Source organism: Pleurodeles waltl, chromosome 10 (assembly GCF_031143425.1).
Source record: "Pleurodeles waltl isolate 20211129_DDA chromosome 10, aPleWal1.hap1.20221129, whole genome shotgun sequence".
In the NCBI taxonomy this organism is placed as follows: Eukaryota; Metazoa; Chordata; class Amphibia; order Caudata; family Salamandridae; genus Pleurodeles; species Pleurodeles waltl.
This window is the reverse complement of record NC_090449.1, coordinates 402939173-402956613: the sequence shown is the minus strand read 5'-3', so window position 1 is coordinate 402956613 and position 17441 is coordinate 402939173. Positions and strand designations below refer to the sequence as shown.

Sequence of the window (17441 nt, the reverse complement as noted above, 5' to 3'; positions counted from 1 at the left end):
TGTTCACATCCGAACCTGATGGTAGGAAAAAACAACTTAATATGGAGTTGTTGCCCATGTTCGTTGCCTACTAAGGGTGGAGACCCAGTTCATCTCATGACTTGTAAGTCTTTCTTTGAAGAAAAGCAACTTGCAAATGTCTGAACCCAACACTAGTTGACGGGAGTATGTTGAGCATCTGTATCTACATTACTACATGCTACAAACAGAATTTAACTATTCTCTGTGTGGTGTCTGCATAAGTTTGTTATTGTGACATAAAAGTTTTATTTGATCTTTGGCACAGATATTTGCAGATATCCACCTCCTTTCAGGTGTTTTGAAATCATTCCTAAAAAGGCCCTTAAGAAAGTGAATCCCAAAGTTGAAGGGAGAAAGGGAGCCTTTTATGCAAGTATAGCATCACATTAGAGTAAGAACTTTCAACTGCTCATCCAAATGTTTTCATTTACTGCTTAAACTCTTTAAAACTTGCCTCACTCTGCTCCCCAAATGATTAAATGCTTTTTTTGACGTTGTGCTTTTTTATGTAGCTGTAGATAAGATTGGCCTGTGAATTTCATTTAGGTGTCTATGAAATGACACATGCACAAGTTCCCCTTACTTTTGTGACACCAGTTCTCTTATTTAGGGTATATGAATTAAATGAAGATACCTATATATCTCCAGGTTTAGGATCCCAGAGCACTTTTAAATAAGGTGAAGAGTTCTCACCAATGAAACCCCCCAAAATGCCTACATAATGGCAACAAAGCATTCAGTGTTTCTCTTAATTACGATATCTACATAAAATTAAAAAAAACAGTTCCCTTTATAACAAGGCATACATTATCTTGCATTGAAGGTCTTGCCCTAATGTTTCAGATGTATCATTTTCATGTATGTTTTTATGTGACTTATCAGAAATGTTAATAAAAAGCATTTTTATTTAAAAAGTGGAATTAAAGAAAGAAAACGGATAAATTAACAAGAAACATAGTTAAATAATGGCTTATCAAGAGAAGAACTTTAAATCGAAGTAAAGGACGTCCTTTAAGTTAGGCCATGTTTATATCAGTGTAACAGGAGAGTCTGCATTGACAACCAAGAACCAATAAAAAGTAGTCAGGTGAGGCAAAAACAATAAAAAGGTTGGGATGGGTGGCTGGCTGTAAGAGCATAAAAGTTGCCACCATAAGGAGAGAAAGACAGAAAGGAATACAAATAGAAGAAAGCTTCAGCTTCTCACCTGCTGCCAGATGTAAGCAGACTGCTTAACATCATTAATCGCCACTCAACTGGCCCAGTATCTTTCACTGTGCTGGCAGTGGTCAGGATGACTTCCAGGTGTAAACGGGTGACAGGAACAGCTTTGCCACGGAAAGGCAGGCCTTGATGGAGCAATCTGGCATCCCATGAGGTGTGACTCGAGGCAAAACTAGAAGATGCAACAAAGGAAAGTGTATTTACTTGTTGTTCTTCAGCAATGCTAATTTCGGTTCAGGGAACGCTAGTGCTTATGCCAGTAAAGTCCCTGACCAAATAGAAGAGATAATACATCACAGAAATAGTAATCCTAGGAGAAACAAACATGAAAGTCTGTTCCGGAGATCAAATGAATAAATGACTTGCTGTGCAAGCTTGGAGGGGATGCAGAATAAATAGTATGCCAGTCGTGTTTGTGTTGCATGCATTGTGTGACTGTAGATTTGCCAAACTGATCATAAGACTGAACCGGGGGAAGGAACAGTAGAGGAGAGACTGCTTGGCCGCTAAAAAAAAAAAAAAAAAAGATGCCTGCGGTTGGCTTGTGGACAGAGGAACTAGGGTGAACCTGCAGTCCTCTTGTGTTTCTAGCTAAGGGAGGCACTTTGAATCCCGTTTACTACTAGTACACAGTGGAAAAGGCATGTTTAGTTACCCATCCAAATTTTACCTGCAAAGTATGGCACAAAGACTTTTCTTCCTCTTGAGTAAATAAAAAAGCAGAAAGTTATAGAACTAGAAGATGGTAAAATATTTTTCTCTATATGTTGTTTTCAGATCCATGATTGCTAAAATCTCCACATTAAACCGTGTATTTGAGAAATAACAGTCCTTTTCTCCGGCAGTGATACTCAAAGTACAGCCCGAGGCCGCATGTGTCCCTCTTGACCTTTACATGTGGCCCCCTGATCAACAGCAGAACTAGGGCTATTCACTCGACTCAGCACTAACATTAAAAAAATAAAAAATAAACGGGCAAGCATTTATTTAAAGGTTAAATGAAGTTAAGAAAAAGTAATTAGGTTGTCCTGCACCACTTAAATTTATGAACACCTTCATTTGTTAAAGATGTCTTTAGACAAAAGTGTAAAAATATGATAAAATCTCTTTAAAGTTAAAACAGTGTATTTTATTAACGTGCAGAACCGTTTCACCTTAGTACAGCAGTTTGTAAAAGGGCATTGAAAAGTGGTTTTAATAAAGTGAAAGTTTTCAAACATGAATTTCGAAACATTCGTTCTTTCCCCCACCCTGATGATAATGCCAGTAGTGAACTAAGAGGCAAGTCAGTTGTTATGCACGCTCTTCGGGTGGCATGGGTTCTTATTATACATGAACAACATTATACGTTATTAAATTAAACATAGAAGGTGGTTTTGTACAGCGCACATCCTGAAGTAATTGTATTTTGAGGTCCTCTTATATGTGACAATGAAGAAAAAGCAGGGAATGTGAAATAAAACAATTGCCTTTTATCCACAGTTTGGTAAAGTGGGAAAGCTGGGATTAATCCCTGGTTTTCTGGTTTCACATTACGTAATTCTGCCACTAGATGTATATGCTTCACTTCCCCTACATGTACCATACCGCTACCTTCTCTGCCCCAAAATGCTCTCCTCTGACTGCCGCCCTGCTGGCATCAGTGCAGCTCTCGGTCACATCATAGACCAAACATTTTAGCCCCTGGGAAAATGTTTAGTAGTACCCATGTTCTAGGGGGATCCTCATTATTAGTCATATGCCCTGACTGAGTAATCCCACCCACATGTGTGGATGCCGGAGCACTTATAAAATACATGTACGTATACATGCATAAATCTGTAAAATTACTTAGTCAGAACAATTGGAGCCTATAAACAGGCTAAGAAGTCCAAATGGTATTTCCATTTTAAAAGAGAAAACATTTACTCTCACATAAGTCACCATGGAGTGTAGGTGAGCATAGCAAACCTTTCACAAACTTTCTTTAAAAGGAAAATGAAATGAAGGAAGGAGTCCTTGGAGTGAGAGGAAAGTTATCTGGCGGTAGACTGACATTCACCATGGCTTCTTGAAGCAAGCAGTCTTCTCCTGATGTGTTTCTTACTGTTTCTCCTGTAGTACATATAGTCAGATTTTTTATGTTTTACATTTTTTTTTTTTTTTTCCTCCCTCTCGCAATGTTGTTCTGGGGAGTTTTTTTTTTTTATAGTGCCTACATGAACTAGGATGGTGATCTTCTGGAAAGCACTGAACACAGATCCTGTGTGGATCTGTTTGAATCATCTTCTTCACACAGGAAGTGCATGTCACAAAAAAGTGAAGGCATTCTGACCGACAAATCACCACTTTTAGTCATGTTGTCATGCATTTTATTTCTGGATATTTGCCTAAAAGGCAGAGCTCAGTGCCCCAGGATCCTTTTTACAGGACCCGGGAAAATGAACTGACCTGTCACCCGTGAGGCATGATGGGATACTGAGGGTACTGTGAGGGTCTTAAAGTCACACTGCCAGTTGCATTAGCTGAGTGTATTACTTGCAGCCTATTGGCTAATTCTTGCCTTCATTTATTTTCCTTTTAAAGAACGTTTGTGAAAGGTTTGCTATATTCACCTATATTGTATGGTGATTTTTATAGAAGTCTCTCTAAATCTATACGTATCGGTTTGAGTTGTAGTGCTTTGCTAGAAAGGCCAAGCAGAAGCCCTCTGAGATCTAAACATATTAAGATCATTGAAGTCTGATCACTGAGTCCTCTTTCTTTATTGTCAACATTGTTGACTTTCTCTCACGTTGTAGCCTGTATTATTAGTTGTTGAGAACTAGTTGTGAGGTAACAGACAAAAATGGCAACTTCCGTTGCCTTTAGGTGGCTTTAGGAGAGTTGGAAAACATGAGAATAGACTAGTCAATTCGCAGTACCAGAAGGGAGGCTCTTCCCCTTTAGGGATAGACATCAATTTACTCTTACTCAGTTAACAGAGACACCCATCTTCATTCATTTGATGAGGAGCAAACACTTAGTAGAAAAACTAAGAATAAATGTATAGAAGCTGCTAAAACAAAGTAAATAAATGACTCTCCCACACCTAATTCACAAACGAGCTGCACTCCTACAGATCTTGTGGTGTGTTGCTCATAGTAGTACTTATTTTTTGAAAGAGCATCTTGTCTTGCACACCTAGCCCTTGGGAAGACTGTTCTAAAATTTTGCATTGATACTTCAAAATGTCCTTGCTGCCATCTCTTCAGGATTTATTTGAATAGTTCTCTTTTATTTTCCCAACCCATAAAAGGAATTGAAGTGTGACCACTCTTACAAGTGGTATGAGGTTTCTGCTTATTTCTTTGGAGGCAGTTGTTTTTCTGGACTGGTTTTATGTAAGAATCAGAATGGCATTGCCCATGGTGTTCTGCAGAGCACAACTCCCCATTAATAATGTGACTGACTCATGGTACATTTCAAACAGAATTGAGAGAGTGAGAATGGTGAAGAAGGGTCACATCCACTTCCAGATTCAGTAGCAATTTATCGTTGGTGAGGAACCCACTGCTGCTTATTTTATGCTGCCTGTCTGTTTCCCCTCTTCAGGGATAACTATAAAGTTTTTAAGACTCTCACTCACTGGGGTTCCCCATACATGCTAAATCATAAGAGTCCTAGTCCAGAAACCCATTGCCTTTGGATGGGCTTGACCATGAGAACCAACTGAGGAATTGTTATTGGTGCTGGTGGGGTCCTAAAGTTTAAAATTACCTTTGGTATTCTTCTAAATTTTATTAAAGGGTACTTAGGGGTAACGTTTAGAAATAAGATGAGAAACTCATAATATTGTAATTATCTATGGTCCCTTTTGGTTTGCATGTTTCAACTAAGTGATTGCCTTACTAGGTCAAGTGGCTTTCTTCAGGCCCTATGTTGATCCCTTATTTACTTTCTTTCAAACCTCTCCTATTCAATATTTTTCCTCAGTTTGTGAGATTCGTTTTATGGTATCCCACTATTTGAACATTAACTTGCCCAGTCGTGCCACACTAGCATTCAACCGTATGGATCACATACAAATTCTGTGCTCAGATTTAGCAGAAGGCTGTGGTTTAAGTTAAAACTGTTAATTATCACACATGCTATGGGTTAAGAGAGAACTGTTGATTATCATACATGATTATTGTATAATCTATTTAAACTTTTTTGTGCGTCACATGATGAACACTGCATACTCAGTGACTGTGTTGCTGTTAGTTCCTACAATTGAACCTCCCCTTCATCAATAAAAACCTTTGACATATAAAAATGATTGTGGTGTTGTCAGTCTTAAGACATGCATTGACAAGATATACTATACTTCATATCCTAGTAGAATAAATCCTTTGTCATGCCTCTTGAAGTTGTAAGAGGTGGGCCTACATTGTCACACACTGTCAGGGTATAGAAGTCAAGAGATGTTGGGTTTAGATCTCCACTCTTGGGTTTAGATCTCCACCATTAGGTTTGTTAGCATCTGCCATGCCCTCTCATAAACCCTTTCTACTTACTACTCCAAAGATCCTTGCCCACTAGTAAACCTATTTGGCTCCGCTACACACCCCATATTGAGATGTGTGCTGTATTTGTGCTTTTACTGACGGTCTGTCTTTTGTGTAATATGATTTTCGTCACCAAACGTTGCACTGTTCACTCTTCACATGTATTGCCGTGCGACACATTTGCATGTGAAGAGTGCACACAGCAGCTGTGTCGTTCTATCTTATCCAAGAAAAATGGCTGATTGTTTCAGCTGTGTCCTTATGCTATATCACTCCGTATTTGGCTATGCGGAATGGCCTGATTGTTTAGCTTGTATATGTCTAGTTACATTTTCTCATATTTGTGGTAAGTTCAGTATAAAATGGACTTTGCATTCCTCCCATTAGCAAAGTCTGTATTAACATTTTAGTTATAGTCTCACAATTTCTCTTGTAACAGTTCTGCTACTGTGTACTGTTTTTATCACTATTTCCTTTCATGTTCTCACATGGGCGCTCCTTAATTTAGCATTGTCATTAGTTAACTTACGGAGCGTAGTGGCCCATCCCATTGGTGGTGTATTATGTGTTGTAAGCTATTTCAGTTTGTTCCAGAGGCGTTAGTTTTGGAGAGGGCCCCATGGAATGTCCTCATTTAGCTATTACCATGGATTGCTGGTCCATAAGCCTGTAGTTCCTTCTCATAGTATTTTTTCAGGGTTGTTTATCCTGTATCTAGTTGTTCTAGTACTACCCATCTTATATCCTTTGTTGAATGTCCCTGGGTGATGTAATGACTTACCATTTTGTCATGCTGAAACCACATCTTAGATTACTGCGATGTACGCTGATTCCGATTTTTACTTTTCTCATTGTCAGTCCTATGTAATGTAAAAGGACCAGGCATGTCATGTAGATTACTTGGGACGGATTACAGTTTGTTTGCTTTAGAAATGTCCATGTTTATTTTATTTATTTATTTTTACTTTAGTGGGTTTTTTGGGGTATACTGAGGCTGCAAAAACTACATTGACCACATGGGTAAAGGCACATTACTTTTGCTAGGTTCCTTAATATGGCTGTCAGGTGTTGCTATCTACTGCTGGTGCTCTGGGTCTTGTATGGATGAGAGAGCCCCCAAGTCTTCTGCCCCTTTTGTTGAAGAATAGTTCAGTGTAGTAATTTCAGTATGCCTGTATTTAGGATTTATCAGTTCTCGTTAATGATTTTCTTCATAGTTGGATGCCTGATTGCATGTGGTGACACACATCATTCTAGGATCTTATTTTTATTTATTTTTGTTTTCAAATAGGGTGTTTCTGTTTTAGTTTCTGGATCTTTGTATTGTCCATTCTGGGTAGATTATTTCCCTATGTATCTGCGATAGTGTGTCTGCCTGACTTTTGAAATCCTGTAATCAATTGCAGCTTTTCTTGGGTGCAAGAATTGACCCCAAAGTGTGCTCTCTTTTAGTAGCCTAGGGTAAAAACTCTGATATTTCAAGAGATTGTTCTCATTAGTAGATTTTTGATAAGTGTCTGTTATAGGAGTACCCCCCCACCACCACCATAGCATAATTTATACATCTAGAAAGACCAGTTCTTTTTGACTGAATTTAAGATTCTTATCACAGTTAGTTAGTCATGGGAAGAAATTGGTGGCTGATTGTTGGTCACCTATGCAAATTACTAGCATGTCATAGATACATCGCTTCTATACCTTTATTTTAGAAAGAAAAGGGTTGTTTTGATTTAGAACAAACTTCTTCTCAAAGTTATGTATGAACAGTTAAGCTAGGGCTTAGGAGCAAAGGTGCTTTCCATTAGTGTGCCATGGGCTTGCAGCTATAACTTCTCTTCATACTCAGACATTTTTTGGATTAATGCTAGCCTGGCACATTGTAAGACAAAATGTCATGTTGTGTACTCCTATCTCTCCGCGAAAAGTATCTCCTTGAAAACAGTCAGTGTTTCTTCCAGTTGAAGGCTTGTATATAGGCTTTCTGTGTCTATGCAACACCTTTAGAAAGACTGCTAGAGTATTTTGTGACTTATTTAAGCATGCAAAACAAGTCAAGCAGTGACAGTAATTGTACATGCTAGATATGTCACTGATTCTATCTGAGATCACGCAAGAATAGAGGCAAGGTTATAACTCACTGGTTGGGAAATATGCAGTTTTTTTAACTATCTTATTAGAATGTTTGCCTCCCTAATGGTTGGGGAGCTTTCTTTTGTTTATTTTAATACACCATGTGGGAAGCAATGATCATAAAATAAGAATTTGTCTTGATCTTTGGGTCTGAAATGAGTTTAACCACAGCCAAGATAGAAAATTTGCCAGCAGTAGATCTTTCATGGATTAACTTGCTTGAATTTTTACCCATGATCAGGCTGAGAATCCTTCATAGTCAGTATTAACATTGCAGTGTACGTATACACTGTTAACATTCCTTGAGCCTGTCTCTTTTTGACATCTGTGTCTGTCATTTGGTGGACCTCTTATTGTCTTTTGGCCCTACTTTATTCTCGTACGCCAACAACACTCCATTAGTATTCTCTCTTTCCTCTGAGCATGGATGCACTGCACTGCATCTCTGATCCTTCCTCCTAACCATTTCCAGCTGTATGGGGGGTGAATTATCTGCAGCTTAATGGAGGATAAACGGAAGTGTTAGTTGTGGGGAGTCAGCCACCACTTTGGGCTCCTGTGTGGTTTCCATAATAGGTTGGCCTTCTCTCCTCGTCTAAGCCTGCAGTAAAATACCTAGGGTAGTGGCTCGATAGTAAGTGAAGGATGGCCCTGCATATTTAAAAAAGGAAAAAGTGGCTCGGTGTTGGTTTGCTTACTCCACAGCCTAAAAACATTCTTGTGGATTTCACCAGATCACAAGTAAAAGACCATCGTCCAGGCTACCATCTTCTCTTGCCTAGACTTTGGTAATGTACTTTATCTTGGAGTCTCAAAGTCCTCCCTCAGATGACAGCAGATGATACAAAATGCCACTGGGTAGCTACTACTCCATATACCTAAATAAATCCTGGTGTACCTTCATCTTTACTTACTCCACTGGTTCCCCACGGAGAAGCAGATCAAATTTAAGTCATTATTTATTGCCTAAATGGCCTTTTCTGACACTAGTCTCAGGTACCTCAGAGGTCTCCTAAAGCCTTATGTGCAAATCAGCTCAGTCTAACTTAACCATTTAAGTAGGTTTAGGAGAGGTAGAGCAGGAGATAAGTCATTTTGCTGGTTTACCTCCAAATTTTGGCACTCATGAAAAATCTTAATCTGTTGCCTTTTTTGTCTTTTTTTTTTTTTTTTTTGGACTGGTCAGGATCTCAGAAGTTCCTGGAAGGTCAGAATTTAATCGGAAAATGTCAAACACCAGCAGAATTGAAAACCATGGCTGAGCTTTCCCCCTCAGCATCACTAGAATCAATTTTGCCTACTGATGCCTCACTTGAAATCATCACAAACAGGAGAAAGGTAAATCGCCCAGACCAGGCAAAAAGGCCAGACTGGAAGGCGTTCTTGAACAACAGTTGAGCTTTATTTTATCTGAGGTGATCAATGTAGTAACAAACTGGCCTAAGTCCTTGACAAAAGCGTCACTGAAAAAAGGCAATTTGCCAAATGCTAGCCTAGGACGAAGCCAAATCTGTTAGCTTGTTATATTCACCTTAAATTGACCTCTGCCTCTTCGAAGAATGCCACAGTTTGCATTCTCCATCTGACAAACAGGGTGATTACTACACCACGGTCATGGGCGATTCGAGTCTTGGCCTGGAACAGCCGGTTCCAAAATCTTTGTAGGCAGGCCAAAAATTGTCTAACAACTCATCTTGACAACTGCTCTAGGTGCAATCTACTCCCTTCATGGGATCTTTCAAACACTTTTTGAGGAATACCACGCTAGGGTCAACCTCCGGCATCTCCATCTTTCCCAGAAGGGATTGTCGCAGGCATTTGGCTCGTAAATGAGTCCTTACTTGTCTCTCAAACCCATCTGGAATCGTGACTGTGCATACTGTGCCGCTTCTGGTATCGGAAGGCAGTCTGCTGACAATAGTGAACAATCTCTTTGGGGTCTAAATCAAGCCCTCTCCCTCGCCCCTCGTCAGAGGGTTTGCCACCCATCAGTGAGGTTTGTATTTTAGTTTCACTTTTTCCTGCTGGGGTTCGTCTTGTGATAAATGAGAGGAGCCATCAGTGTCCTCAAACATTTTTATTGGGGTGCTTTGATCCCAAGGGTACAGGGATCACAGGTGCATCCCATCCATGGTCCAATAATATATTGCTGGAGTTTTTTTCAAAGGCTTCAGTATGAAGCCATTTTGCTAATTTAGCTTTTGCTTTGGTAGGCCAACAACTGCGACCCCAGGTTAAGTGGACATTATTATAATTATAATGCTTTCATTGGCTTCTGTGTTTCTGAGGAGTAAAGATTGAGAAGCATAATATGAGCCTCTGATGCCGAGATAGAATCTGCTGTGCACATGTCGGTTCTTTGCCTGGTCATCTGCATTGACTTATTCATTTGTTCTGACTAAATCTACCTTACTGACTGCTCTTTACATACAGCCCTTACTGGAGTTTCCACACTTAAAAGTGAAAGGAGCTGGTTTCACCCCATGAGCACTAGGAAGATGATAAACTGAAGAGAATGAAGAGGAAGATAAAGAAAATATGCCTTTTTAAGCTTGGAGGGCGACTAACATGTCAAGGAGTTACCACTCTACAACCAGGTGAAAATGGTCATTTTCTCAAGAGTAAAATTAAAAACTTTGACCAGCGAACAGCCGCATTATTTCAAGCATAGGCACGCTCTATTACGGTGATACATCACCTTCTCTTCACCGTGGACATGACTGGGCTGCACAGTATTCATCCTTACCTTCATTTGATTCTGATCACCATGAATATTTTACTTGATTGTAGGGCCTAATTCAGTCTCATCCACAATTTCCTCTTTCCTCTTACCAGTGGCTACCAGACCAGTTCAGCCTCAAACAGGATCTCCCATACCTCAGTAACCATTACCTTTATCAAGTCAAAGACCCTATGATGGTGATGATGACTACGATGATGGCACTGTGTAACAAGAAAGTCACGGTGATCAAACCAGAGACCAGCCAGATGATCCTTCACATTGTGCTGCACCAGAGCGGGATGTGCATGTTGCACCAGATGATGCTAGCTAAGCCCTCTCCCAATATATTCTTCTCTCAATGGCCATAGGGAGTTTTCATGCTCTGATTGAAAGGAAATTTTAGCCATTCGGCCTGCTTCTCTCCTCTTCTTGTATGCCTCCTTTTTATCTTTAAGGAGAAAGGTATGAAAGACTGTTTGAGCTGTTGACATGCTTGATCATTTATGGGAAAGAAGGCTTCTTCCACAAGAAGAATCCAGCCTCTGCTACCTTACATATTTCGAGAGTGGAAAATAAATTTAAAGCCCTAGGACATTATCCCCATAGTGAAAAGAGTCCATTATCTCTGCTTTTATCTCAATTTTGCAGCTCCAGGGCACCCTTGTTTTAAGATATTTGTGTGTGTTCTAAAGTCCAAGTTAACTACAGCACAACACCATTCCAAAAACCCATATCTTGTTTTCAGCTCTTTGGACAGAAAAGTGCTATAAAGTGACAGATTCATATTTTTATTATATGAAGTAGACGTAAGTGTGACATGATGAGCAAGAGTCAACACCCTTGCAAACAGTAACGTTAAGGTAGACAACTCTGCAATCATCATAAGATAAGGTATGCATTTGTATCATGATTTATTGTCATTTTGGAAATAATACTTGAAGGCAAAATGCAAATTAAAGCTGTTGTGAAATAGGGTGGACAAGCTTGCTTATCCATAATCAGTAAGTCGCAAGTATAGACTGACAGGATACACATGCCTTTTGATTGAGACAGTGCCTTTAGGAAACAAGTTAGGCGCTCAATCATTAAAGACAGACACTGACACAGCTAGATTCTTGTTTTCATTGTAATGATACCAAAGGGGTTTTGGATACGAATGCCATATATTGAAGAGGGGCTGTTAACATTAGGGAGTAAATGTTCCCCTCGCTGAAACTCTGAAAAGCAGTACTACGAATTGCATTGTTATTATCAGACCCAGAAGCAACAAAGAAACCAAGGCAGACCTCAACAGAGACCGAGGATAAAATCTTCCACCTTTGGGACCAATCTAAGCAAGCATGACTCCATCTTATTTTCCTTCAGTTCCAATAACTCCCACGGTCTTATGCCAAATAAATGAAGAGGGGGCCGTACACATTGATTCTCGTAACACCAGCCTTGGCCAAGTAGCACTGTCTTTCAGAACTGCGGCAAATGTTAATACAACACTTGATTCAATTCAAGGCAGACACTAATTTCTAGACAAAAGCCAAGTACTGCCTTACATCTCAGTCTTTGCGGTAACTTTTTGGATTTCCAAGTGGAATGGAAACCAACAATAAATACAGCCAGAATACCCTCAACTCGGTGAGCCTGTGTTAAGAAGTGGGGACGTTTGAGTGTGCGCATACGCTCGCCAAGTACCTGAACCTACCTTCTTTCTTTATACCAGTTAGTACCTTACTTTCTTCATCTAGCCCAATGAGGGCTAATACACTTTCATGCTAAAAATGTCATTTACAGATACTTAAGACAACCTTTCAACCGTTTTTGTTCTTGTTGAAGGTAGTAAAAGTGTTCATGAGAGGCGTTTTTCTAACTTTTCCACCAGCTGCAAAACCTGCGCCGTCTTGAAAGGTTAACACTATCTACTTTGATTAAGGGCATTTTGTGCTTACTTATAGGGACTTAGTTCAACATTTTTCTTAAGGGGAAACAGCGTTCTTGCTTGCCATCTCCTAAGAAAGAAGGGCACGTAAGATAAAGGTTTTCTCCATAAAGCAAACTGTGCCCATCTTTCTTCAAGGAAAATGTAATTCTCAGGACCTGAAAAATTGACACCGTATTTAGACAAGCCTCTTCTTGCACTGCTTTTGTGTTATGACCTGGGTGAAGGTTGATATAGTCTCTGATGCTGGGTTCTTCACAGTGAGTGGCCTGTCCGCCCCGAGGTTTGGCAGAAACAAAATATTTTGAGATCTATCGCTTTTTCTGGAATACTGGTTGAAAGATTTCTTCAAATATAATTAGACTGACAAGACAGTTGATGGTTCCATTTATTGTATGTCAAAATGTAACCAACACTTTTTTTCACGAGCTTGCAGTATGCACAGGAACTTTTTCAGTGCCGAAAAAGGAAGGCAAAAAAAAACCAGAAAACTACATTTTCTAGTGGACACTTAGGTCATTGTGAAGTGCTGCATCCCCAAAATGACACCCGTTTGTTGCCATTTCTCATTTCCATTGGTGTGAAGCTTTGATGGTATGACTCTTTTTAGGATAGTGGGGAAAGGTGGCTCTATCTGGTTGCAGTTGCAGGGACTGCAAACTTTTCCTGAACCGACTAGTGACTGGTAAATGTTTGTTTATTGTGCTTGCCCGATTTTGCTACATTTTAGCTGATCCCTTTCGATGTTAAGATCCCATGTTGGAAGGGCCAAGAGCAAACTGGTTACTCGACCTCAGTTGCATCATTTGGGTCCCTTTGCTTCTCCTGTCCTGGAGCTGTCATATGAGGTCTATAAACTGAGCACCGAGTACAGTCTTGGCGCTTGACCCCCAGGTTAGATGGGCAGAGCAGTCCAAGACTTTCTCAGGACAGTGGTGTGACGTTCGAGACTATTTGACAGAGTAACTATTAATACATTGATGTCACACCAATGCTTTATGCTAACAAAGAGAAAGTACTTTATTCTACACAAAGAGTAAAGCTACATAGTTAAATATGAATACTGAATGTTCTCTCTCCCTCGCTCGTCCATCCTTAACAAGCATCTACTAGTGAATCATCTGCAGTGTGTACAAGTAAACATTTTAAATGCAGAACCATGCCCTGTGTTATACTTTTTCTTTATACGTCTTGTTAAACCTACTGTATAGAGTCAACACATTATAAAAGATGAGCACATTTTACAGTGCATGTTTTTAATTTCCTTATAGTGCACTTTGCTTTTAAAATGTGATTTACAATAATACAGATTGTTGTGTGAAACACATTTTATATATTGGCGCATTACCCTCTGCTAAAATACACATTTCTCAGAACATTGACAGATGTATTTGCAGTCCCATTCATACAATGAATACTAAAAGGATGGTTCTCAAAGCAGTTAATAAATCATGTAATATGATCCTGGGTGGCGTTCTCTGGGTTCAGGTGACATTAGTAAACCACCCTGCTCTCGGCCTTGTGGTTTGTAAACGGCACCAGAACCCCTAGAAAAGAATATTACCTTGAGGGTGCACTTTGCAGTGCTAAATGCACAGAATCAAGGAAACTGTCAGCCATGCTTCAGTTTCAAAAGCTTATTGCTCTTCAGGGAAGTTTTGTGAAAAGCAGTCTGCTCATAGCACGTTCCGCAGCCACATTAGAGCACCCACCCACACAGTTCCTCTCCAGCTATCTGGAAATGAAGAACGGAGATAGGTTAAATAGCTTCAATCAGCTTTTCCAACCCTTATAACTGAAAGTTCAGAGAGTAGAGTCTGTCAAATTTATGGCTACATTGGGGGCAACCAAGAACAGACTTTGGAAGCAAGGACGTAGGAGTTTGCCTTGTTATCTCTTTGTGTTTATCTCACCTCAGGCTTTACAGTGATCAGCTTCTCTACTTTCAGACAGCTGGGCTGGGCCTGAATCTCTTTTAGGAAATTTCCTTCTGCATAAGTAACTCCAGTACCTCTATTTCAGTAGACAATGGCAGGCTACTCTCTTTAGAAATTCCAGTAGAGTCACTTGAATTCCAAGTTGTGTCCTAACCTGGCTGACAGACACTCCAGCTCTTGATCACAGAAATCTTTTCTAGTATCCTGTGTGGTGTCACCAAGGGTACTGGTCAGTGTGAATTCTTATAACAGTGATTTGGGGTCTCAAACCCATACATACATGGATTCGATTTTCATGCAGCGGTTATGAAATACTCAAGCTCAGCTCTAGAACTGGTTTCAGGCTGCTCCTGATATTTTGTGTATTCCTCCAACTGTTTGTCCCTTGGTGTCCACCAAAAAGAGGAGTGGGCTTGAGAATCTCCTGTTAGAAAAAACCCAAGACAAAGGCACAGAGGATAGATACCTTTTCCCTCTGCTATTTCTTAAGTTGTTGGGGGTAACACCGCTGGGACAGAATCGAGCAGGGCAGAGGGGAAGAGTAACCTTAGACTTCGGGGGGTCTTTTGGGATTCTTTACACACTGCGACATTCAGGCACAAATGGGTTGTGTGAGTTATCCAAGCGCATGCGCCAGCAATCAACTCTCCCTCTGCAGACATGTACAAAAGACCTACATCACTACAACACGATGAGTTGAAAGTACGCATGCTCAGTTAAGAAGGGCTGCCTCTACAGACCAAAAAAAGCCCAGCTTTGAGTCACAATTCTTCTCACAGTGGCCCCCAACGTAAATACATAATGGTCATCTGTGCTGAGGCCAAAAATCGGGAATAACCAGAGGCTCACTTCTTGAATAATTCAGGGCACTAGAGTATGCTCTTCAGAGCGACACAGATAACATTCCTTTCTCAACACCACACTTTCCTTTACTTTTTAGAAAAGAAAAACAAGCAGGCTATCATGAACCCCCAGCTTTGATAATGCTTCACAGATCTAATATTTTTATATTCCTGACATCTATGACTGCAGTAATGTTATTATTCTAAAACTCCGGTATGACAACTATGAAGAAGTGATTGCAGTAATAAAACAAATGCAGAGATATTTACACTTGTTTCTTATTTTGACCCTCAGGACAAACACCTTGCGGAAATGGATGAGTTGTTCTCTCAGGTGGATGAGAAGCGAAAGGTAAGTCAGTAATATGTAAAATAAACAATACAAACTCCTGTAGCTCTGGCCTTGGCATGTCTGCAAACCTTTTAATTTACTTTTGCAGACAAATGCAATATGTATTAAAAAGTTTTAAAGTATTAAAACGGTTGCAGTCTAAAGCTGTAGTGCTTGTGTTTGCCAAAAAAAAGGTAAAAAGAAATGACCCATCATTAAACTGAAAAAAAAAAAAAAAAAAAACTGAGTTGAATACAGAGATTGGCCCACCCAGCATTGCCACTTAAGTGGCCTACATTTCCGGCGGATGTGAACAAGTAAAGTGTCTTCATTCATGTTAAAAAGAGTCAATGATTGAAGTAGACTGGCCCATGTGGAAGGAAAATGCATACATTTATCAATGAGTATATTTTTTAAATGATAATTTTGGAAAACCTATGAGGCTGGCAAGTCAGCTAACGCTGGCTATTTCTAGGCCAGACGTGAAAAAGTAAAAAGTGACGTCGGAGGTTCGCCAGTGTGGATTGTGAGGGTCCGATATCATGGAGTGTGTATTGGACCACTGTTTCCAGTAGTTAGAGCTGAGAGAGTTACTTGCTATATCGGCTGCATTTTCATGCTGTCCCGAGTATTTAGAGATGATTAAGAGGGGGAGAGGGATATAGCGTCTCAGCTGTGCATTCTTGTGTGTAGATTATGTGGTCCTGTTGGGTTAGGGGATTTGCAGAAGGAATGAAGTAGAATGTGGGCCTTGTTTAAGGTAAGATGATTCAGGAGAGATGTTAAGAAATTACTAACACAAGTGCCATTGATTTCAGAGGCGTGATATTCCAGATTACCTGTGTGGCAAGATAAGCTTTGAGCTGATGAGGGAGCCTTGCATCACTCCAAGTGGTATCACCTATGACCGAAAGGATATTGAAGAACATCTACAGGTAAGTAAGTGGTAAATCTCGTAATTGATCCTTGCAGATTCTGGAAAACAGTTCCTCTGTGGCCTTCTTTAAATGAACATGAATTGTACAGAGTTTGCAGGAAAGGGTATGAATGTGAAGAGAAAGACTGGGTAAAAAGGCTTGCAAACCTCCTTGCAAAATGGTGGTCCAGGCCAGGTAACAGCTTGGGTAGTAGGTGAAGCACAGCTGTGTGAAGGCAGAAAATGTCCCAAAAGATCTGTAGACAACAGGAGAATTGCAGAGAGCAGTAGTGTAGGAAGGTAGCCTCTTTCTAGCCCTGCTACCCCCACTTTTGGCCTGTTTGTGAGTATATGTCAGGGTGTTTTTACTGTCTCACTGGGATCCTGCTAGCCAGGGCCCAGTGCTCATAGTGGAAACCCTATGTTGTCAGTGTGTTTGATATGTGTCACTGGGATCCTGCTAGCCAGGACCCCAGTGCTCATAGGTTTGTGGCCTATATGTGTTCCCTGTGTGGTGTCTAACTGTATCACTGAGGCTCTGCTAACCAGAACCTCAGTGTTTATGCTCTCTCTGCTTTTAAAATTGTCACTGCAGGCTAGTGACTAAATTTACCAGTTCTCATTGGCACACTGGAACACCATTATAATTCCCTAGTATATGGTACCTAGGTATCCAGGGTATTGGGGCTCCAGGAGATCCCTTTGGGCTGCAGCAATTCTTTTGCCACCCATAGGGAGCTCAGACGATTCTTACACAGGACTACCACTGCAGCCTGAGTGAAATAACGTCCACGTTATTTCACAGCCATTTTACACTGCACTTAAGTAACTTATAAGTCACCTATATGTCTAACCCTCACTTGGTGAAGGTTAGGTGCAA

General features: G+C 40.3%; 1 protein-coding gene across 1 annotated transcript in view; it reads left to right on the top strand.

Moving 5' to 3' along the window:
• Positions 1 to 17441, top strand: part of STUB1 (STIP1 homology and U-box containing protein 1) — a 184106-nt gene that overhangs the window by 101265 nt on the left and 65400 nt on the right. Inside the window, exons 5-6 of the mRNA XM_069210638.1 lie at positions 15610 to 15666; positions 16464 to 16580. Coding sequence (XP_069066739.1) covers positions 15610 to 15666; positions 16464 to 16580 — 174 coding nt within the window. The remainder of the gene's footprint in view (positions 1 to 15609; positions 15667 to 16463; positions 16581 to 17441) is intronic.